Source organism: Ascaphus truei, chromosome 16, assembly GCF_040206685.1.
Source record: "Ascaphus truei isolate aAscTru1 chromosome 16, aAscTru1.hap1, whole genome shotgun sequence".
Taxonomy (NCBI): domain Eukaryota; kingdom Metazoa; phylum Chordata; class Amphibia; order Anura; family Ascaphidae; genus Ascaphus; species Ascaphus truei.
Genome location: NC_134498.1, coordinates 48681951 through 48707366, shown reverse-complemented (window position 1 = coordinate 48707366; position 25416 = coordinate 48681951). Strand labels below are relative to the sequence as shown.

The following is a 25416-nucleotide window of genomic DNA, read 5'->3' as shown; positions in this document are numbered from 1 at the left end:
GTACCTGTGAGCCTCCATATATCAGTACTTGTGTACCTCCATATATCAGTACCTGTGAGCCTCCATATATCAGTACTTGTGTGCCTCCATATATCAGTACCTGTGTGCCTCCATATATCAGTACCTGTGAGCCTCCATATATCAGTACTTGTGTGCCTCCATATATCAGTACCTGTGAGCCTCCATATATCAGTACCTGTGAGCCTCCATATATCAGTACCTGTGAGCCTCCATATATCAGTACCCGTGTGCCTCCATATATCAGTACCTGTGTGCCTCCATATATCAGTACTTGTGTGCCTCCATATATCAGTACTTGTGTGCCTCCATATATCAGTACTTGTGTGCCTCCATATATCAGTACCTGTGTACCTCCATATATCAGTACTTGTGTGCCTCCATATATCAGTACTTTTGTGCCTCCATATATCAGTACTTGTGTGCCTCCATATATCAGTACTTGTGTGCCTCCATATATCAGTACTTGTGTGCCTCCATATATCAGTAGTTGTGTGCCTCCATATATCAGTACTTGTGTGCCTCCATATATCAGTACTTGTGTGCCTCCATATATCAGTACTTGTGTGCCTCCATATATCAGTACTTGTGTGCCTCCATATATCAGTACTTGTGTGCCTCCATATATCAGTACTTGTGTGCCTCCATATATCAGTACCTGTGTGCCTCCATATACCAGTACCTGTGTACCTCCATATATCAGTACCTGTGTGCCTCCATATATCAGTACCTGTGTGCCTCCACCATATACCAGTACTTGTGTGCCTCCATATATCAGTACTTATGTGTCTCCATATATCAGTACTTGTGTGCCTCCATATACCAGTACCTGTGTACCTCCATATATCAGTACCTGTGTGCCTCCATATATCAGTACCTGTGTGCCTCCACCATATACCAGTACCTGTGTGCCTCCATTCTTATTTGTTGTTCATACCATTACAGCCCTCTATTTGGAGTCTAGGGGAGGGATGGGCTAGTTTGCACCTCTGTACCTCACCTGGGAGCGCCCCGCATAGCTGTATTTTAGTGAGAAGTCTGGTTATGTATCGAGGCAATCTTGGAGCAGACTTGCATCAATGTGTCAGGATACTTTGCTGCAATGTTGCAGAGTCAAATGGAGAATACACAACAGACTGGTTCATTTCGAGGCAAATGCGATGACATCAAATGCTACTGAGGAAGACATGTCCATTGAAAGCAACAATATTTTTCTGTGTGATAAGCGGCAGATATTTGTCTCACGTTTGCACCCGAGTCCTTGATATGTAGGAATTGTGGAATTGTTATTCTATGGAGATCAGATATTGTTTCATTTACAAACAAACAGGTCCACTTTTTGTTTAAAGATGTATAGTAGTTCAAGGTTCTAGTGCAGGGGTGGCCAAGTCCAGTCCTCAAGGGCTACCAACAGGCCAAGTATTAGGCATATCCCTGCTCCAGCACAGGTCAAAGACTGAGCCACTGATTGAGCCACCTGTGCTGAAGCAGGGATATCCTGAAAACCTGACCTGTTGGTGGCCCTTGAGGACTGGAGTTGGCCACTCCTGTTCTAGTAGCTGTCGTGGTTGTGATACCTTTCAGGGGACAAATGTGGTTCCCGAAAATGTGTAATAACCTACAAAATAGACCGATTGCAAAAGGTTCTATGACTAACCTTCCTAACCGAGGCGCACAAGGCGTTTACACAACCGAGGCGTTTACACAACCGAGGCGCACAGGGCGTTTACACAACCGAGGCATTTACACAACCGAGGCGCACAGGGCGTTTACACAACTGAGGCGTTTACACAACCGAGGCGCACAGGGCGTTTACACAACCGAGGCGTTTACACAACCGAGGCGCACAGGGTGTTTACACAACTGAGGCGTTTACACAACCGAGGCGCACAGGGCGTTTACACAACCGAGGCGTTTACACAACCGAGGCGCACAGGGCGTTTACACAATCGAGGCGCACAGGGCGTTTACACAACCGAGGCGCACAGGGCGTTTACACAACCGAGGCGTTTACACAACCGAGGCGCACAGGGCGTTTACACAACTGAGGCGTTTACACAACCGAGGCGCACAGGGCGTTTACACAACCGAGGCGTTTACACAACCGAGGCGCACAGGGCGTTTACACAACCGAGGCGCACAGGGCGTTTACACAACCGAGGCGTTTACACAACCGAGGCGCACAGGGCGTTTACACAACCGAGGCGCACAGGGCGTTTACACAACCGAGGCGCACAGGGCGTTTACACAACCGAGGCGCACAGGGCGTTTACACAACCGAGGCGTTTACACAACCGAGGCGCACAGGGCGTTTACACAACCGAGGCGCACAGGGCGTTTACACAACCGAGGCGCACAGGGCGTTTACACAACCGAGGCGCACAGGGCGTTTACACAACCGAGGCGCACAGGGCGTTTACACAACCGAGGCGCACACGGCGTTTACACAACCGAGGCGTTTACACAACCGAGGCGCTTACACAACCGAGGCGCACAGGGCGTTTACACAACCGAGGCGTTTACACAACCGAGGCGCTTACACAACCGAGGCGCACAGGGCGTTTACACAACCGAGGCGTTTACACAACCGAGGCGCTTACACAACCGAGGCGCTTACACAACCGAGGCGCACAGGGCGTTTACACAACCGAGGCGTTTACACAACTGAGGCGCACAGGGCGTTTACACAACCGAGGCGTTTACACAACCGAGGCGCTTACACAACCGAGGCGCACAGGGCGTTTACACAACCGAGGCGATAACACAACCGAGGCGCACAGGGCGTTTACACAACCGAGGCGTTAACACAACCGAGGCGCTTACACAACCGAGGCGCACAGGGCGTTTACACAACCGAGGCGTTTACACAATTGTTTCACAGGTTTAGAAGTCTCTGAGATGTGGGTCAGGGAAATATTGTGTTACCCCTTCCTTTGCCAGGGAAGTCTGCCACACATTGCACAGCCCGTCTGGCAAGAAGGGGGTAAGGTCCCTATAACCGCATTATTTTACATTGAGTAATAGTAGAAACATCTTTAATGTTTGAACAGAAGTTATTTTTCTTCAGCTAAAAATGTCCCTGTATCTATGCAAATAAAGTCTGTTTGTGGAAGGTTAGGGACTGCCGCTTGCAGAGTTACTGCTTCTGGCTGCAGAGACCTTTGCCTCTTTGTGGAAGATGTTTCCTGAGTTGATTTGTATTTTCAGTGAGCTTGGCTACTTCCATCCTTAGATAAATTCTTATTTATGAACTATTTCCCCCCCCCCCCCTCCCCCCTTCTTTCTAAACAGCTTGAAACCAAAACTTAAGCAGATGGAATCCTGCCCGGACCAACTTGGCCGCCAATCAGAAGACGTTCACAGCCAAAAGATAGGCCAATTTGAACCACCATATGCTAAAGTGGACAATCAAGTCATCTTCCATGGGACTGCGCCAGGGCTGATTCCAGAGCGTATGGTAAGAGAACAATGGTCTTCTGAACCCCGTGACTGCCAGGGGGGCCTGCAATGCATTGCAGATCTGCCATACATCAAAGGCTTCTCCATACATAGACTCAGGCTCAGCCTGCCATGCACATCCTATACTGGCCCAATCTCACAGACCCCCATCCCCCCCTTTATTTCTGCAGTACAAGACACATTCACTTTAATAATCCGCAGGGTGTCTTCCAGCGTCAGGTGTCTTTGGAGTAGCACTGTTTAGTAAATATGGGCCAGCATAGGAGTTCATTGTAGATATTGAGTAACCGCCATATTCCATCACCTACCCCTCTATGGTCCCTAAAAGGTTTTTAGACCCCCCAGGACAATTAAGAAAAGGGGGGACATGACAGGAGGACGAGGTCCCATTAAGAGGATAGGTTTATGGGTGATTAGTGAATTAGGAAAGGCAGGTGAAGGTAGTGGGCGGGAGAGACAGAGTTTAAAGAGAATCAGTTGAGGGGAGCAGTTAGCTGATTCAGAAGCTGGGAAGTTCCTTCCCGGATCTGGTGGGGTGTGATTTATTTGGGTGGGGTGTGATTTATTTGGGTGGGATGTTTGTCCTGTGCTGAATACAGCGTGGATTTGGGGGTTTATATGGTGGAGAAGGAGGTGGCAACGCTGGCTGGGGCGGTGGGCCTGTTGCTGCCCTTCTAGTGGCCTTGGTCGATCACAAAGGGTGGTCCTATTAGGCCAAAAGACTAGTGTGTTTCAGTGGTGGTTGATGTGGTTTCAAGGGTCTGGGGCCCGGGTGGTTGGGTGGCTGATCAGGGATTATTTGGTGATGTTTTAACTGAATAAAGCCGAGGCCATTTACCTCCATGGTTGGTGGGAGAGATGTAATTAGGGTTGGGGTGCGATTAAAGAGACGAACAAGGATTGAAATCTGCCCGGTTATGTAAATTCCTTTATTTCAGTGATTGGGGAAGGTCCATGAATCCCCAGTGGAACAAACATGGTGTTCCCCCTAAGAATCCGACTTCTTGACACCACTCCCCAAAATACGTCCAGTTCACTAAACAATGGCGTGTGGACACATGAAAAGGGCTTTCTTTCTGCATTCACCAACCATGAATCATATTGTAGTCATACAATATAAAAATGTTCAACGTTCCTGTAAGGTAGGGACTTTCATCAGGGCAGAGATGTGTCCATGTACTGTATCTCTCCCACCCACTGCACGTACCCCTGCTGCCTCTAAGTCTCCCAACATCGCACTTAGATTGTAAGCTCTTCGGGGAAGGGATTCACTTTCCTTTTGTCTGCAATATTATAATTCCCTGCTTTGTTTTGTCTCTCTTTTTTTTGTACAGTGCTGAACACATTGTTGGTGTTATACAAATTAAAAGATAAAGCGTTAATACATTGTTGAGCTTGTGACTTCAGTTCTTCAAGGTGTTCGGATCAAGGGCATGTTGGGGCAAAAGGGAATTATTTGTACCTTGTAGTCGCTTGAATGTGTCAAGTTGTTTTGCTTCGGGTTGTCCCATGTCTGTTAACCTTCTTTTCCTTTGTTCTGCCTCAATTACTGTCACTTGTGAGGTGGCAACATACTGTATATACAGGTAACAGATCTCCTGATATTGCAGGTTACAGACCAGTCTGAGGTGGGTATGTGCTCTCACGTGGTATTTTTATTTACTGCACACTGAACCGTGGAGGGTTTTTGTCACTTTTTTTACCCACTATAACTTATATAATGTGTGGTGGATACCTCTCCCAGCTTCACGTTGCAAAGCCAGTATAGCTAGTATAGCCAGTATAGCCAGTATAGCCAGTATAGCCAGTATAACCGGCCTCACACTGATGAGAGCCAAAAGGTCAAAATAGCTGTCTGTGAGTAGGGTTACTGGCTCTGCACTTTAACCCAGGCTCTGCTGAAAAGTTGTGTATTGCGACAGGCATATGTTTATAGGGGTCCAATGTTAAAATGGACATGAAGTAAAAGGTAACACTGTGTTAAATTGCATGTCATTACCCAGAATCCCTGGCTGCAGTAGAAGCATTGTATTGTAAGAGATAATGGGGAAGGGCAGGGCTGCAGACCTGGCTGAGACGTGTGACTGTGCTCACACGGGGTATTTTTATTGGCCGTACACCCTTATAACACAAAATATCCGTGTTTCCAACAGCAGTGATAACGCAGAATATGACCACATCCCCCATCAGAACACTTCACCCATAAACCATGCTACAGCCCCACCGTCCTGGCTCATAATCCGTGACAAATGGAAGAAGATTATAACCCAAACTTCTTTCACGTTTGAGTGTCCGTATCCTTTACGCTTTCCCAAATTCCTTGCATATTATTTAGCGGTGTACAGCCAGTGGCGCAGTGTGTCATGGCGTACCTTCGTGTGTGCCCCAGCATGGCTGCAAACCAGCAGCTGGACACACATGAGCTTCAAAGTGGGCCAGGCGTGCTCTGAGATCACAGCCGGCTCTTATCCCCGTGCTTCCACGGTGAATCCCAAGGTGCGTTTCTGCAGACAGTGGAGCAGATTGAAAAATGTTTGTCACAATTAACAATTCTTCTTCCGAGTGGATGAAATTACCCCTGAGTAGCATATCACCTCCTGCACATGCTAAGGTGTGCTGGCAGGATCGCCAGCTTGTCACATACAACAGCAGAGAACAGTCCCTTGGGTCTTAGGGATGTGACAGGTAACCCTCCTGCATCACAGAAAGGGATATTGTGATGCAAATGTATTGCTACAGGCACCTTCCCACAGCCAGCTCTCTGCCATTCTGATATTGTTTTAATTACATCTGTATTTTTGATAATAATTAGGTTGAGAATAGTATATTTTATTTAAATAACACCTTTAATTTCTTTAAAAAAAAACAAAAAAAACCTGTTGGTTACATTTCAGAGCTGATCGTGCAGCCACCCCCTGGGCAGAATCCCGCAGGACATTTCGGGTTATTTGGTCTGCTTGGGAGAAGGGTGGAGAACATATTATGAGTCGGTGCGAGTTGGGGTGACCCGAGGCAGGTTAATCTAAGCTCTGTCAGGTTTTCAAGGCTGTACATCAATACTAAGCTAGTTGCCTTAGCGATGATTAGCGCTAAGTTGATTAAAGTCAAGTTGATTGGTTAATTATGTGTTAATTAGAGAAATCTTGAAAACGTGGTCTGTTGCAGGCCCTTGAGGACCGGGTTTGGACCACACTGACGTAGGTGCGTGGAATGATTTGCCCAAGATAACACAGAGCGGAGGTTGGAATTGAACCCATGACCCAACAACCCTATAAATGGTACCCACCTAAACCCTTATTCCACACATCCTTCTACAATGTATCCGGCAGAGGGTCTATCTGTCCCTAGCACTGGCCGGGTATGAAACACTGCTCATCCCTTTGAAGAGATTACATTTAATGGGTGGTGTTTGAGGGACAGGGCGATACGGAGGCCGAGTTGGCACAGAATGTCTTCCTGGGTACTCCCTACCACTCTACTGTACGCCGTGCTGAACCACTACACCACTGGGATCCCTGCCCAGGACTCCCAAGTCAACATAGGACCTGAGACGAATGGTTTGTATAAAAGATTCCCAGCTTCACCAACGGGACAATATTAATGCAAATCAGCACCAGATTTCAGGGGGAAAAGCTATGGGATTTGAATCAATCTTGTGCTGTTTTTTTTTGCGCCCGTTCGACAAAGCAGAGCAAGTGATTAAAAGGTTGATGTGTGTGTTAGAAAGGTGACTTTGGGATGATGCAGACTGTATTTGTAATGAGGATATAACCATGCAGTGGGCAGCTCTGTATGTCTCCAGGATGGGCCGTGATTAACATTGTAAGTCACTTCTCGGGACATTGTCCATCAAACCGTTGCAAAAAGACTTCCTGGAATGTGAAGGAATTATTCACTGGCAGGAGGGGTCTCCTTGTGTGTGAGGGGACAGAAGGAGAGGGCAGGAGGGGTCTCCTTGTGTGAGGGGACAGAAGGAGAGGGCAGGAGGGGTCTCCTTGTGTGTGAGGGGACAGAAGGAGAGGGCAGGAGGGGTCTCCTTGTGTGTGAGGGGACAGAAGGAGAGGGCAGGAGAATAGGTGGCATTTAGTTACATTTGTTGCAAAGTTTCTTATGGAGTTTTCATAAATGTGTGAGTAGTATTTGGGGGAGTATTGATCACTGTCACCCGTCTCCCTAGGTTGTGCTAAGCCTGTGGGCAGAGAGCTGAGGATCTGCACACGTGGGCAGAGAGCGGAGGATCTGCATGTGTGGCAGAGAGCAGAGGATCTGCACGTGTGGGCAGAGAGCGGAGGATCTGCACGTGGGCAGAGAGCGGAAGATCTGCACGTGTGGGCAGAGCGGAGGATCTGCACGTGTGGGCAGAGCGCAGGATCTGCACGTGTGGCAGAGAGTGGAGGATCTGCACGTGTGGGCAGAGAGCAGAGATCTGCACGTGTGGGAGAGCAGAGGATCTGCACGTGTGGCAGAGAGTGGAGGATCTGCACGTGTGGCAGAGAGCGGAGGATCTGCACGTGTGGCAGAGAGCAGAGGATCTGCACGTGTGGCAGAGAGCGGAGGATCTGCACGTGGGCAGAGAGCAGAGGATCTGCACGTGTGAGCAGAGAGCGGAGGATCTGCACGTGTGGGCAGAGAGCAGAGATCTGCACGTGTGGGCAGAGAGCGGAGGATCTGCACGTGTGGCAGAGAGCAGAGGATCTGCACGTGTGGACAGAGAGCGGAGGATCTGCACGTGTGGGCAGAGAGCAGAGATCTGCACGTGTGGGCAGAGAGCGGAGGATCTGCACGTGTGGCAGAGAGCAGAGGATCTGCACGTGTGGCAGAGAGCAGAGATCTGCATGTGTGGGCAGGGAGCGGAGATCTGCACGTGTGGGCAGAGAGCGGAGGATCTGCACGTGTGGCAGAGAGCAGAGGATCTGCACGTGTGGGCAGAGAGCGGAGGATCTGCACGTGTGGCAGAGAACAGAGGATCTGCATGTGTGGGCAGAGAGCGGAGGATCTGCACGTGTGGCAGAGAGCAGAGGATCTGCACGTGTGGGCAGAGAGCGGAGGATCTGCACGTGTGGGCAGAGAGCGGAGGATCTGCACGTGTGGGCAGAGAGCAGAGGATCTGCACGTGTGGCAGAGAGCGGAGGATCTGCACGTGTGGGCAGAGAGCAGAGGATCTGCACGTGTGGGCAGAGAGCAGAGATCTGCACGTGTGGCAGAGAGCAGAGGATCTGCACGTGTGGGCAGAGAGCAGAGGATCTGCACGTGTGGGCAGAGAGCGGAGGATCTGCACGTGTGGGCAGAGAGCAGAGGATCTGCACGTGTGGGCAGAGAGCAGAGGATCTGCACGTGTGGGCAGAGAGCGGAGGATCTGCACGTGTGGGCAGAGAGCGGAGGATCTGCACGTGTGGCAGAGAGCCGAGATCTGCACGTGTGGGCAGGGAGCAGAGATCTGCACGTGTGGGCAGAGAGCGGAGGATCTGCACGTGTGGCAGAGAGCGGAAGATCTGCACGTGTGGCAGAGAGCAGAGGATCTGCACGTGTGGGCAGGGAGCAGAGGATCTGCACGTGTGGCAGAGAGCAGAGGATCTGCATGTGTGGGCAGAGAGCGGAGGATCTGCACGTGTGGCAGAGAGCTGAGGATCTGCACGTGTGGCAGAGAGCGGAGGATCTGCACGTGTGGGCAGAGAGCAGAGGATCTGCACGTGTGGGCAGAGAGCAGAGATCTGCACGTGTGGGCAGAGAGCAGAGGATCTGCACGTGTGGGCAGAGAGCGGAGGATCTGCACGTGTGGGCAGAGAGCGGAGGATCTGCACGTGTGGGCAGAGAGCAGAGATCTGCACGTGTGGGCAGAGAGCAGAGGATCTGCACGTGTGGCAGAGAGCGGAGATCTGCACGTGTGGGCAGAGAGCAGAGATCTGCACGTGTGGGCAGAGAGCAGAGGATCTGCACGTGTGGCAGAGAGCAGAGATCTGCACGTGTGGGCAGAGAGCGGAGGATCTGCACGTGTGGGCAGAGAGCAGAGGATCTGCACGTGTGGGCACAGAGCGGAGGATCTGCACGTGGGCAGAGAGCAGAGGATCTGCACGTGTGGCAGAGAGCGGAGATCTGCACGTGTGGCAGAGAGCAGAGGATCTGCACGTGTGGGCAGAGAGCAGAGGATCTGCACGTGTGGGCAGAGAGCAGAGGATCTGCACGTGTGGCAGAGAGCAGAGATCTGCACGTGTGGGCAGAGAGCGGAGGATCTGCACATGTGGTCAGAGAGCGGAGGATCTGCACGCATGGACAGAGAGCAGAGGATCTGCACGTGTGGGCAGAGAGCGGAGGATCTGCACGCGTGGGCAGAGAGCAGAGGATCTGCACGTGTGGGCAGAGAGCAGGGATCTGCACGTGTGGCAGAGAGCAGAGGATCTGCACATGTGGCAGAGAGCAGAGGATCTGCACGTGTGGGCAGAGAGCGGAGATCTGCACGTGTGGGCAGAGAGCAGAGGATCTGCACGCGTGGGCAGAGAGCAGAGGATCTGCACGTGTGGGCAGAGAGCAGAGGATCTGCACATGTGGCAGAGAGCAGAGGATCTGCACGTGTGGTCAGAGAGCGGAGGATCTGCACATGTGGTCAGAGAGCGGAGGATCTGCACGCGTGGACAGAGAGCAGAGGATCTGCACGTGTGGGCAGAGAGCGGAGGATCTGCACGCGTGGGCAGAGAGCAGAGGATCTGCACGTGTGGGCAGAGAGCAGGGATCTGCACGTGTGGCAGAGAGCAGAGGATCTGCAAATGTGGCAGAGAGCAGAGGATCTGCACGTGTGGGCAGAGAGCGGGGATCTGCACGTGTGGGCAGAGAGCAGAGGATCTGCACGTGTGGGCAGAGAGCAGAGGATCTGCACGCGTGGGCAGAGAGCAGAGGATCTGCACGTGTGGGCAGAGAGCAGAGGATCTGCACATGTGGCAGAGAGCAGAGGATCTGCACGCGTGGGCAGAGAGCAGAGGATCTGCACGTGTGGGCAGAGAGCAGAGGATCTGCACGTGTGGGCAGAGAGCAGAGGATCTGCACGTGTGGTCAGAGAGCGGAGGATCTGCACATGTGGCAGAGAGCAGAGGATCTGCACGTGTGGGCAGAGAGCAGAGGATCTGCACGTGTGGGAGAGCAGAGGATCTGCACGTGTGGGCAGAGAGCAGAGGATCTGCACGTGTGGGCAGAGAGCAGAGGATCTGCACGTGTGGGCAGAGAGCGGAGGATCTGCACGTGTGGGCACAGAGCAGAGGATCTGCACGTGGGCAGAGAGCAGAGGATCTGCACGTGTGGGCAGAGAGCAGAGGATCTGCACATGTGGCAGAGAGCAGAGGATCTGCACGCGTGGGCAGAGAGCGGAGGATCTGCACGTGTGGCAGAGAGCAGAGGATCTGCACGTGTGGGCAGAGAGCAGAGGATCTGCACGTGTGGGCAGAGAGCAGAGGATCTGCACGTGTGGGCAGAGAGCAGAGGATCTGCACGCGTGGGCAGAGAGCAGAGGATCTGCACGTGTGGTCAGAGAGCGGAGGATCTGCACATGTGGCAGAGAGCAGAGGATCTGCACGTGTGGCAGAGAGCAGAGATCTGCACGTGTGGGCAGAGAGCGGAGGATCTGCACGTGTGGGCAGAGAGCAGAGGATCTGCACGTGTGGGCAGAGAGCGGAGGATCTGCACGTGTGGGCACAGAGCAGAGGATCTGCACGTGGGCAGAGAGCAGAGGATCTGCACATGTGGCAGAGAGCAGAGGATCTGCACGTGTGGGCAGAGAGCAGAGGATCTGCACATGTGGCAGAGAGCAGAGGATCTGCACGCGTGGGCAGAGAGCGGAGGATCTGCACGTGTGGCAGAGAGCAGAGGATCTGCACGTGTGGGCAGAGAGCAGGGATCTGCACGTGTGGGCAGAGAGCAGGGATCTGCACGTGTGGCAGAGAGCGGAGGATCTGCACATGTGGGCAGAGAGCAGAGATCTGCACGTGTGGGCAGAGAGCAGAGGATCTGCACATGTGGGCAGAGAGCAGAGGATCTGCACGTGTGGGCAGAGAGCGGAGGATCTGCACATGTGGGCAGAGAGCAGAGATCTGCACATGTGGCAGAGAGCAGAGGATCTGCACGTGTGGGCAGAGAGCAGAGGATCTGCACATGTGGGCAGGGAGCGGAGATCTGCACGTGTGGGCAGAGAGCGGAGGATCTGCACGTGTGGGCAGGGAGCGGAGATCTGCACGTGTGGGCAGAGAGCGGAGGATCTGCACGTGTGGGCAGAGAGCGGAGATCTGCACGTGTGGCAGAGAGCAGAGGATCTGCACGTGTGGGCAGAGAGCGCAGGATCTGCACGTGTGGGCACAGAGCGGAGGATCTACATGTGTGGGCAGAGAGCGGAGGATCTGCACGTGTGGCAGACAGCGGAGATCTGCACGTGTGGCAGAGAGCAGAGGATCTGCACGCGTGGGCAGAGAGCAGAGGATCTGCACGTGTGGACAGAGCGGAGGATCTGCACGTGTGGGCAGAGAGCGGAGGATCTGTACGTGTGGCAGAGAGCGGAGGATCTGCACGTGTGGGCAGAGAGCGGAGGATCTGCACGTGTGGGCAGAAAGTAGAGGATCTGCACGTGTGGGCATTCAAAGCCCTAGATAAGGAATGGCCAACTCCAGTCCTTAAGGGCCACCAACAGCTCATGTTTTTAGGATATCTCTGCTTCAGCACAGGTGGTCCTGTCTTGTTGGTGGACTTGAGGACTGGAGTTGGCCACTACACTATCACTCGTTCACTTCCACCAGCAGGTGAAGGACTCCCAACATATCCCAGAATCTCCCTGACGCCCTTTGAGGCCCGAGATTTTAGCCACGCTGCTCCCACTCTTCGGAAGTCTCCTGCAGACATTTCTTTGCCCAGGCATGTGAAGCCCTAACCCGACATTCAATCTTTCTAATTGTCCATGCTGGTCATCCTATATTCTTATCTTGTGTTTGGTCTTTTTAAAGCTTTAAATGTCTTTTTATGTTTTTATAGCTGTTATCTTTTAATGTGTGAAGCGCTTTGAGTCCTGTTGGGAGACAATCGCTATATAAACATTATTATTATTATTATAGATAGTGAGCACACTTACTCCGATACACATACCCTTATATACACAGAGCACACTCACTCCGATACACATACCCTTATATACACAGAGCACACTCACTCCGATACACATACCCTTATATACACAGAGCACACTCACTCCGATACACATACCCTTATATACACAGAGCACACTCACTCTGCTTACAGCTGCACTCACACAGACAGCTATGGGATAGTAGGCCAGTATTCTAAGTTTGCCCAACACCTTTTTTTTTGGGGGGGGGGGTCATTTTGGGAGACTTGCCCAGGCTGTACATTATTAATCGACCCGATACAGGGGCAGATTGGGCATTTCGCAGGGCACCTAGTGGGCTAGTATGAACCTGATGAAGATACGTATATTGGTGCGGAGCAAACAAAACAACAGAGATTTAATTCTAGGAGTGCAGTCCCTTGAACTCCTAATAACCAATCACAACGAACTTCAATGGCAGAAACATCCCAGCACGAGGCGCTATCGCGACATACCTGCGCATGTGGATATACAGGTAAAATACACAACGCTTTGTCACATTGAAATGCCGCGGATATGCGAGGCTACCTGGCTCACTTCCCTACAGAAGCGCCCTAACGCGGGGGGCTCAACTCCACTCCTCAAGACCCCCCCTAACAGTTCCCGTTTTAACGATATCCCAGCTTCAGCAAAGGTGGCTCAATAAGTGGCTCAGTCAACGACTGAGCCACCTGTGCTGAAGCAGGAAATGATTGAGCCAACTGTGCGGAAGCAGGGACTGATGGAGCCACCTGTGCTGAAGCAGGGATATCCTCAAAACCTGACCTGTTGGGGGGTCTTGAGGACTGGAGTTGAGCCTCACTGCCTTAACTGGCTTTTTTACGCCCATTTTCCCGCGGCTCTCTGGGGCGAGTTACAGCCCGTATATTACTCTATGAAACTGCCCGCGTGTAATTGGCAGCCTCTTAAACTTAGAATTACATACAGTCCCTTTAACGGAGGAAACACTTAATGGTCCATAAACATAGAGAGGCTGAGATCATCTTTAGCAGGCGACAGCCCTGTGCAGGGGGCTCAACCTCCCCCCTCCCCCCAACAGGTCAGGTTTTTAAGATATCCCAGCTTCAGCACAGGTGGCTCAATCAGAGGCTCAGACGAAGACTGAGTCACCTGTGCTGAAGCAGGGATATCCTGAAAACCTGACCTTTTGGAAAGGAGGGGGAGGGAGTCTTGAGGACCCCTGGGTTCAGCTTTGATGAGGCAATACACAATCACAGCAACACATCTCGCTTGTCCTTTTATTATCAGCAGACTGCATTGTGCAAATGGCAGAGGGATTAGAAGTATTTCACAGCAGCGATGTGACAAACTTAACATTTATGTGGACAGAGAGCGGCAGAAGTGTATCGCTATGCAGCCAGACTAGCCTTCCCACGCAGGCGAAAGCTCACGCGTCTGATGTCTATTTGACACAACAGGGTTTTCATACTTGTGTTTATTACAACCAGATGGTAGAAGGCAGGCATCAGTCACCCGTCTCGCTACAAACCAGGCGGAGAAATATGTACTTGTATGTCTTCTATACACCGCTTCCACGTCCATGCGAAAGATAAAAATAAACCGGAGCGTTTGGATGCAGAATGTCTTAATGAGATCTGTTATGGAATTGTCAAAGGGTCACCAGCATTGGATGCAGTAATGAGTCTTTGGGGAGAACAATCCTGCAGCTATTTGCTGCTAACCATGTGTACTTATCAGAAATGCACTGTATTTCTCCGTTTCTATGGATATAGATCAGGGGAGCTGTTACTAAACAGATTTTGCAAAATGATTTTGTGTGTCTTAGTGTGTTAGTGTGTGATTGTGTGTGTGTGTTATACATTCTGATGGCAGATTCAGTTTTGCCTGACAAAACACATGATATTTAATAGAATTTAATGAAGAATGCCATCAAAATAAAGGAACTAATTACCCTTTATTATTACATAGCGCTGGCAGCTGACAAATACTTTATATGTATGTATTTATTGTGTCTGTGTGTATGTGAACACACACACACTAAATAAATTATATACACACAACAGCTACAGGGCCCTCGTCGAACAAAATTAGCCATAGTAACTGTTAATATCGTCTGAAAAATAATACAAAAAACAAGGCAGAGCCTCCAAACGCAAAAAAGGGGAAGTTTAGTAGCTCAACGTTTCGGCCCAAACAGGAGCCTTTCTCCAGTGCAATCACAACAGTGACAAGCCAGATATGCCCTGCACCTTACCCTCTGAAACAGATCATTTGGGGCCAAAAAACCTGGTGTACCCCCTGTGACGTGGAAAGGTAGCATGGCCTGAGGGACCCAAAGTGCAAAAGGGGACGGAACAATTGCCACAGATCAGTTATCTACAGTGAAACCCAGCAGAATGTCCCAAATAGCGCATGTGTATCAATAATACAGGGGCACCGTCATGATAATCCCATCAGATATTAGGTATTTTAATTCATCTGGTGCTTCAGGGGTTAATGGGCTACCATTTGGGTTTAAAGATACAGTGTATTGGGTTGGATTTAAAATCTAACTTCAATTGGGTTCCCTTTGAAATGTTTCATATCTTGGGGTGGCATAGGATGGTCCCACCCCCTGGCAATACTTAAACCTCTTCCAGAGAATGCTTTAAAAAACCTTTTCTTTATGCCAGGGGTCCGGTCTCGGGCAAAACATATGTCCTTATCTCTAGACCGTATCAGTTTAACACTAGGCCCGGCTATAACCCGTAATATAGAGTGTGCGGCCGTGCACGCTGGCGCACGGCGCAGCAAGCGCACCCTCTATAGAACAGCCTTAAGGTGTTCAGGTGTTAACATACCATAAACCCTCTTTGTACTTTTCAAATCCAACTACAAATGAGTTCCCTTTGAAATCAAACCCAATACATGGTATCTTTAAACCCAAATGGTAGCCCATTAATCCCTGAAGCAGGAGATGTAATGTAAGTCTTTATTCATGTAGCTCCATTAATGTACACAGCGCTGCACAGTAGTAATACACGTAACAATCATTTCAATGACAAATAATACAAGAGATGGATTAAAATACCTAATATCTCATGATATTATCATGTCAGATACGTTAGGCAAACGTGAGACAACATTGTAGCAGTATATGGAAACAAATAACTGCCATAGTTTAAATGCCCGTAGATACATTCTATACGCGAAAAACATATGGGCGAGCGCTGTAACAACCGCAGAAGGCGGGCAGGGGAACGGGACCAGGGGAACGGGACCAGGGGAACAGGATCAGGGGAACCAAGCAGGAGGTTGGTAAGAATACGTACTCAGCGCTGTTCCTGTCTCGTACATAATGTCAATTCTACCCCAAAGTCTCAATAAGGTATCCCATAAGTCCAGCAAACAAATGACCACAGACCATCTAGCCCACGGAGGAACCTAAAAACAGGTCCGTCCAAGCCGTACAGCAGTCAGCCGAGCTCAGAGTTAAGTACCTGGAAGTCGGCCTCAGTAATCAGTGTAGAGGCCGCATGGTGAAGAAGAGGTGATGAAGCTGTCCAAGCTTACCCGCTTACCGGGTGAATTCAAATCAGGACCGTTCAAGCCATACCAGCGCTGTTGGGAAAGATCCAAGTCCAGTTGGCCATCCCGTCAATATATAGAGGAACATCCACAGAAGCAGAACAGTTGGTCTTTAGCTGCAGGTTCCAGCACCCCAGTATCCAAAAGACGGCGCTGTAATTAGCCCGATCCATTATTCAGGGTGTGCATCACACAGAGCATGTCCCTGAGGGGTCCAGAGCTTGTAAATGACAGGTGTCAGTGTTGTTCAGTCAGGAATCTGTCAAGAACAGGACTCTCTCTGCCGGTCCTTGTTCCTGATGAAGAGCTCACTAACATCCACAGGAGGAGTCAGGATGTGAGCGCCTTCAGGGGGAACACTAGCTAAAAATATATTGCATGATTGAATAGAAAAATAACACTGAATTCCACCATAATAAAATGACAGATATTTATAATCCAGTGTGTATCTCACGTCTCTGCTAGTCCCCCCATCGCCATTACTCTGAACCAGATCACGCTCCCAAATATTGCGAGCATCTTCACGGGACAGCGCTTCTGTTACCTGCTCAGGAGACGCTGACAAGTCCGGGGATTATCGATGTGGACGGTCATACTGAGGGGTCATATAGCGCAGGGGATAAACCCACGGCCATTACTGCCACCAGTGCATCACCAGGTGTGGCGTGTGGACCACTTTGGATGGAACCACCAGCTCCCCGTGGCCTGTGGCAGAGGGACCGACTACTGCCCACACCTGCTACCAGTTTATATACCAAATGCACAATATGTACGGCTTGTGAGAGCCATTCTCACAGCCCTACAATTCTAACCTTATTTTTAATTAAAACTGTATTATACTATGGCGCGTGCGTGTAGATGGAATCCAAGGGACTCGGAATCCATTTTGTCTGTTATTTGAGCTACATTAAGTGGTATATGTATATTAGTATGTATATACAGTACACCGTATTATATAGATTTAGTATATGTGTAAAAAAATGAAGAATATATATACACGCAGATACAGGGCTAGATTTAAATGATCACTCATCTCATGGATATACCACACAGGCTCCTCAATGCTGATTGTTTGCACCTTGCTGCGCCATTACTCACTGTAATTATGTATATTTATGTAGAGCCAGCAATGTACGCAGTGCTTATTAGCATGGTCGTACAGGGTGATCGTACGCAGTGTGTTGGACAATGGCAATCATGGAGTCCCTGCCCCATGGAGCTTACAATCTAAATGGAATAATTGGAGACTTGCAGGAATACAACCCCGTTTCCGAGCGATACCAGCAGTTCTGATTCACATGGGTTTTGGGCGATACCAGCAGTTCTGATTCACATGGGTTTTGGGCGATACCAGCAGTTCTGGTTCACATGGGTTTTGGGCGATACCAGCAGTTCTGGTTCGCATGGGTTTTGGGCGATACCAGCAGTTCTGGTTCGCATGGGTTTTGGGCGATACCAGCAGTTCTGGTTCGCATGGGTTTTGGGCGATACCAGCAGTTCTGCTTCACATGGGTTTTGGGCGATACCAGCAGTTCTGCTTCACATGGGTTTTGGGCGATACCAGCAGTTCTGCTTCACATGGGTTTTGGGCGATACCAGCAGTTCTGCTTCACATGGGTTTTGGGCGATACCAGCAGTTCTGTTTCACATGGGTTTTGGGCGATACCAGCAGTTCTGGTTCACATGGGTTTTGGGCGATACCAGCAGTTCTGCTTCACATGGGTTTTGGGCGATACCAGCAGTTCTGGTTCGCATGGGTTTTGGGCGATACCAGCAGTTCTGCTTCGCATGGGTTTTGGGCGATACCAGCAGTTCTGGTTCGCATGGGTTTTGGGCGTATGATGCTTTAAGAAAACTGGGACGAAAAAGTAGCCGCTGCATTCGCAGGCGCTTCTCTCACCGCGGGCTGCGGCGGTCGCAAATGTGAGCCATTGCTAGTTAAGACATTCATTAGTTGTGACAACGTGATGATGTATCTTTGCGAGACCTTTTTCTGGTTGATTAGAATATACAGGGGCTACGTAGGCGATTTTAACCCCTTTGCGGTCACAGCTGCTGGAAAATTACCAATTAGTAGCTTCTACAGAGCTTCCTGGTGAAGAAAATGTATGAGTTGGCGTAGCCATCCTCTATTGCAGGGGAGGCGCAACTCCTGTCCTCAAACCACCCCCCAAACAGGTCTTCAGGATATCCCTGCTTCAACACAGGTGGCTCAATCTAAGACTGCACCACCTATGCTGAAGCAGGGTTATCCTGAAACCCTGACTCGTATCCTTTCACCCACACATTAAAGAAGAAAGAAGTTTTGAACAGCTTTTAGATTTGTTTTTTTTTTTAGACATTTGCCTTGTTTCGGATGCCCACGGATAATTAACAAACGTTGCTCGAAAGTCATTTATTCAGCAATAATCACATATATACACACAGTAACAAAGTGCACATTGGAAGTAATATTTAAAAGGCTTTCAAATGCATATAAATCAATAGCACTTTTTAAAAGCAAAAATTACACGGCGGATTTTTTTTTGTGCCATATCTAAACTGTACACTTTATATTACATATATTTTTTTAATACATAAAAAGTTCAACTTCGAATAATTTAAAAAAAATAGTAATTCAGAACTCGGATAAAGATATGCCTTAATTGAGGGCATATTGAACTCACAAATCATTGAAGTGTTGGCAGCAGGGGAAGATTCCAGTATAAAATGTGTCTCGCCCGAGTGCTCTTAAAAAACAAAAAAAGTCCTTTGACACAGAATGGGACAAAACAGCCCGTATACAGAGAGGATCCGTACGCAGAGAGGATCCGTACGCAGAGAGGATCCGTGCGCAGAGAGGATCCGTGCGCAGAGAGGATCCGTGCGCAGAGAGGATCCGTGCGCAGAGAGGATCCGTACGCAGAGAGGATCCGTACGCAGAGAGGATCCGTACGCAGAGAGGATCCGTACGCAGAGAGGATCCGTACGCAGAGAGGATCCGTACGCAGAGGATCCCACTTCTGAGCAGTTTCTCTGTAAAATGCAGCGTTCTTTTTAGTAACCCTTGCAGTGCCACACGGGTGCTGGTAACGTACTGCAAGGAATTCACTGGCAGAGCTACTAGTGCAGGGGCGGGCAACTCCAGTCCTCAAGGGCCACCAACAGGCCAGGTGTTCAGGATATCCCTGCTTCAGCACAGGTGGCTCAACCAATCGGTCAGTCGTTGACTGGCCAACTACAGTCCTCAAGGGCCAACAACAGATCAGGGTTTACGGATATCCCAGCTTCAGCACATGCGTCTCAATCTTCGACTGAGCCACCTGTGCTGAAGCAGGGATATCCCTAATACCTGGCCTTGTTGCTGGCCCTCGAGGACTGGAGAAGCCCAGTCCTGTAGCACGGGTTCTTCAAACAATCGTGTGCTCTGAATGTGCTTGGGAGGGAGCTGCATCCGTGTAAACAGAAGAGAATAACACGCGTTTCTTTACCAAACAGACCCGAGCTGGGCACATTTTGATGCTTTTATGCAGATCACCTTGAACATTCTTCACGGTCATGACATGAGCTTCTGAGGCCTACAAAGTCTTTTTACATTTGGTGTAGAAAACAAAAGAATACATCCTCAATGTATATTACAAATACTTGCATTTAAAAGATATAAATGAGAACAGTTAATACAAAATCAACATCTGAAGACGCCTCTTCTGTACCCGTTTGTAGCACAGATGTAATAAGTGGCATTGTAACAAACATGTCGCAGAATAACTCGGAATATCACCGACTTTCTAGAACATTCAATGGAAGAATTGCAACATATCACACCACAGAATGGGCCTGTTACATCTGTATACATTGGATTTACGGTGCTGTCTTAATTCAGTTAGCGTTCTTTAATGCGCATCCTGTCGTTCGTTTATTGTCCCCATTTTGGTGAAGACTGGACAGGTTTATTTGAATATCACTACACCTGTCTCCAGAACAAAAGCAACACATTTTTGACGTACGCATCATTTATCTGTCAAATGCAGCAAAGAGCAGAATTTTGCTGGCGTTTTCCAAGTGCCGCGAAGAAAAAAAAACAACACCTCATTTTGTATCCGAATTTGTGATCTCCTGTAAAAAACTCTGACAAAAAAAAAATTCAAATAAAATCCAGATTGGTACGAGTACGGGGAGGGAAAAGTGTCTCAGGAGCAGCGCTCGTCTGTCTCTTCCCAGAGACGGTTTGCAGAGCCAGACGAGTCGGCAGCAGATGCTGCGTTCTCCTGTGCATTAGGAGGGCAGCAAATCAGAGGGATGAGGAATGAATGGAGACAGGGAAGATGTCAGCGGGTCATCTGGGAAATAAGGATTGAGGACCTGGAATTAGATGGAGATCACATTATAACTCCGCTGACGTATGTTACTGGGGCTTTAAATGATTACGCTCGTTTTCGCTTTCTTTCTAAGCTTGTTGGACTCTGGTTTAATACATCGGTTTCACCAGAGCCGGGCATCTCTGTGCCAGGGGGCGCTAAACACCAGTCCTCAAGATCCCCCCCCCCCCCAACAGGTCAGATTTTCAGGATGTTCCTGCTTCAGCACAGGTGGCTCAGTCGAAGAGATTTACAGACGGCTTGTTAACTTTCTTGGGAGACTTTCCTTATGTCAATAACAATAATTTTAATGGTTAAAGCATCGGATAGCCGTAAAAAAATAAAATAAAAGTTAGTAATCCATGTGTCACAGTTCAGAGGAATCCTTTTACTGCCAGAGAAAAACGGCTGATGATTCCCAGAATGAGGATTTAAATGATCTCTGAAGAAGCCAATCAAGGGATAGAGAACAGGGAAAACAAATAGGGAAATAAATAAAAGGGCATAAAAACCACAAAGAAATGAAGCAAGAAATAGGGGAGACACCGAGGAGAGAGAGAGAAAGAGGGGAGACACCGAGGAGAGAGAGAAAGAGGGGAGACACCGAGGAGAGAGAGAAAGAGGGGAGACACCGAGGAGAGAGAGAAAGAGGGGAGACACCGAGGAGAGAGAGAAAGAGGGGAGCTACCGAGGAGAGAGAGAAAGAGGGGAGACACCGAGGAGAGAGAGAAAGAGGGGAGACACCGAGGAGAGAGAGAAAAAGAGGGGAGACACCGAGGAGAGAAAGAGGGGAGACACAGAGGAGAGAAAGAGGGGAGATACCGAGGAGAGAGAGAGATACCGAGGAGAGAGAGAAAGAGGGGAGATACCGAGAGAGAAAGAGGGGAGATACCGAGGAGAGAGAGAAAGAGGGGAGATACTGAGGAGAGAGAGAAAGAGGGGAGATACCGAGGAGAGAGAGAGATACCGAGGAGAGAGAGAAAGAGGGGAGACACCAAGGAGAGAGAGAAAGAGGGGAGATACCGAGGAGAGAAAGAGGGGAGATACCGAGGAGAGAGAGAAAGAGGGGAGACACCGAGGAGAGAGAAAGAGGGGAGATACCCAGGAGAGAGATACAGAGGAGAGAGAGAAAGAGGGGAGACACCGAGGAGAGAGAGAAAGAGGGGAGATACCGAGGAGAGAGAGAAAGAGGGGAGATACCGAGGAGAGAGAGAGAGAGATACCGAGAGAGAGAGACACCGAGGAGGGAGAGAAAGACCGAGGAGGGGAGATACCGAGGAGGGAAAGAAGAATGATATGAGGAAACAGAAAGCAGAAAGTTCCTGACGCCGATGTCCCACTTCCCTGAGCACTGACCGCAGCTGTAGCTCACACAGCAGTTCCTCTTGGTTAGCACGAGCAGTTCCCGCAGCCCTTTACACTGTTGATTATTTCTTCCTGCAGTTTCTTTCGTTCCTCCTCTTTGGACCCTGGCTGGCTGCTCTTCTCTGTTGTCGGGTTCTTGGTACTGTTCAGGACCCGATTGCTCTGAGTGTGCCAGAGTTCCGAGTAAAGGCTGCCAGGGTTCTCCAGCAGCCTGGAATGTGTCCCACGTTCGGCCACTTTCCCCTGTGACAAATGCAAAAACAAAGCCATCAGACAGATCATATCATGGGGACGCGCTGCATCACCCCAATTGATGGCGCTTTCTGCATCGCGCCAAATAAAACTTGTGCTAGCGATATATTTAAGAACTTTAAACAAGATGACCAATGCCTTCAAATAAACAAAGTATTTGTAACTCATTTATTTTAAACGGTATACGGGCAGTGTCTGCACACGTGGCATCCTGAAAAAGTGGCGCGTTTTACTGCCTTTGTCTCTGCTTCACCATGTCCTAGTTGGTTGTCTGTCAAGTACAGGGGTGTGAATAAATTTGATTAACTACTAATTATTATTAAAGAAGATTGTAAATCATTCCCCCTGCTTCGTTAGTTAAAAAAGTGAAATGAGCAAGTTTTATCCAATGACTCATCCCACATCCACTAGCTTAGCGATGGCCTGCAGAGCAGCGTTATGGTATACACTAGCCCAGCAGAGCAGTGTTATGGTACACACTAGCCCAGCAGAGCAGTGTTATGGTACACACTAGCCCAGCAGAGCAGTGTTATGGTACACACTAGCCCAGCAGAGCAGTGTTATGGTGTACACTAGCCCAGCGTTGGCCTGCAGAGCAGTGTTATGGTACACACTAGCCCAGCAAAGCAGTGTTTTGGTATACACTAGCCCAGCGTTGGCCTGCAGAGCAGTGTTTTGGTATACACTAGCCCAGCGTTGGCCTGCAGAGCAGTGTTATGGTACACACTAGCCCAGCAGAGCAGTGTTATGGTACACACTAGCCCAGCAGAGCAGTGTTATGGTACACACTAGCCCAGCAGAGCAGTGTTATGGTACACACTAGCCCAGCAGAGCAGTGTTATGGTACACACTAGCCCAGCAGAGCAGTGTTATGGTACACACTAGCCCAGCAGAGCAGTGTTATGGTACACACTAGCCCAGCAGAGCAGTGCTATGGTACACACTAGCCCAGCTGAGCAGTGTTATGGTACACACTAGCCCAGCAGAGCAGTGTTATGGTACACACTAGCCCAGCGTTGCCCAGCTGAGCAGTGTTATGGTACACACTAGCCCAGCGTTGCCCAGCTGAGCAGTGTTATGGTACACACTAGCCCAGCGTTGCCCAGCTGAGCAGTGCTACGGCGGTGTATGCTGGTCACTGAGTCGAACCTTTTTGTCTCGAGCTGTATTTTGCTTACATGGACGTAACTTGCATTCTGCTTGCCAGGGGTCAGGGTTTCTGCAAATCGAAGTCACTTATTCCCTTCTAATATTATATGTTATGCCCTGCTGCTCTATCCCTGGCGTTTTATAATTATCACTTCCGGCGTTCACGGTTTATGACATCAGAGTGGAAGGTAAAATATTTTTGGGGAGGTACGGCTGTGATAATGATAATAATAATAATAAATAATAGGGGGGCAAAACCCACCCAATACATCAAAGAAAACGGAACAATCTTCCATCATTTATTACAAATCGATGTTTCAGTCTCACACGGAGGAGGCCTTCGTCATGACTAATAAACAAGCAAACATGGCTGTGATAAGGCAAACATTTAACCCCTTCTCTGCAAGAGAGGCCAGTAACCAAAGCGTTAAAAATATCATTTCTCCAGAATATAAAGAGGAGGATCTGGGAATGGCACATCGGGGGAAAACGGAGGAACAAAATAAGTTACACCGATGGCCAAACTAAGTGGGACTGCACCTTTAGCAGCAGTCTCTCGCTCTGTTAAAGACCCGTCTCCCTGCACTCTCTGCTCTCTGGAGGAGTGTCCCATCATGTTCTCTCTCCCCGGGGTGATGGTGAATACCATGCCAGCAGGGAGAGCTGTATAACAGCAGGGATGAGTATACAGATCAGGCTCCGCTTCTCATACAGCAGCGTGTGCGAGGGATGCAGGGCTGGTACACAGCCCATCTGCGCACACTATGCACATACATGCATTGTATCTGACAGTAGTGCAGTGCATATATTGTCACTGTGGGATAGTACAAACTACAGGGTATAGGTTAGTGCCACAGTGATTAGAGAACACACATTAACTATTATCTATTAAACACACACACACACACACACACACACACACACACACACACACACACACACACACACACACACACACACACACACACACACACACACACACACACACACACAGTGACACACAGTGACACACACACAGTGACACACACAGAGTGACACACACAGAGTGACACACACAGAGTGACACACACAGAGTGACACACACAGAGTGACACACACACACACACACACACAGTGACACACACACACACACACACACACACACACACAGAGTGACACACACACACAGAGTGACACACACACACAGAGTGACACACACACACAGTGACACACAGTGACACACAGTGACACACACACACACACACACACACAGTGACACACACACACACACAGTGACACACACACACACACACACACACACACACACACACACACACAGTGACACACACACAGTGACACACACACAGTGACACACACACACAGTGACACACACACACACACAGTGACACACACACACACAGTGACACACACACACAGTGACACAGTGACACACACACACAGTGACACAGTGACACACACACACACACACACAGTGACACACACAGTGACACAGTGACACACACACAGTGACACACACACAGTGACACACACACAGTGACACACACACAGTGACACACACAGTGACACACACACACACACACAGTGACACACACACACACACACACACACACACAGTGACACACAGTGACACACACACACACACACAGTGACACACACACAGTGACACACACACACACACACAGTGACACACACACACACACACAGTGACACACACACACAGTGACACACACACACAGTGACACACACACACAGTGACACACACACACACAGTGACACACACACGCTGCAGTTAGTTGCATTGTGTTTGAGGCACAGGAAGATTGCGAGCTCTTAGGGTTAGGAATCCTTTGAGCCTGTTAGTACAACCCCTGCAGATTGTGGAAATGCTTAGCGAGTTACACAAAGCCGCAGCCTTCCTGACATCAGAGGATTCCTGCGCATTGCCAGCGCATCTGCTTCACACAAGATTTGGCGACTAGGAAGGAAAAAATGGCCACTAAACAGATTGTGAGTGGGAGGAGGCATTAACCCCCGGGCTGCTGGAGGAACATGTATTGAAGCTGCAGTTAGATGAAAGCGCTCGGCTGCCAACACCCCGTTGTGTCCCAGTTTAACCTCTTTGCTGCACAATGCCCTCTGGCAGCAGTGTGTTCAAATTAAACGCACACAGCATTA

General features: G+C 49.4%; 1 protein-coding gene across 2 annotated transcripts in view; it reads right to left on the bottom strand.

Annotated features, from left to right (window-relative positions):
* Nucleotides 1-20339: 20339 nt before the first annotated feature.
* The window catches only part of ABCB7 (ATP binding cassette subfamily B member 7), a 43378-nt gene continuing 38301 nt past the window's right edge, over nt 20340-25416 (bottom strand). Inside the window, exons 16-17 of one of the 2 annotated variants that reach the window (XM_075573504.1) lie at nt 21832-22083; nt 20340-20479 (exon numbers count right to left, since the gene is read on the bottom strand). In XM_075573504.1, coding sequence (XP_075429619.1) covers nt 21865-22083 — 219 coding nt within the window. In that variant the 3' untranslated portion in view covers nt 20340-20479; nt 21832-21864. Of the gene's footprint in view, nt 20480-20787; nt 20918-21831; nt 22084-25416 lie in introns of those variants that run through there. The other variant, XM_075573503.1, reaches the window with a different exon arrangement.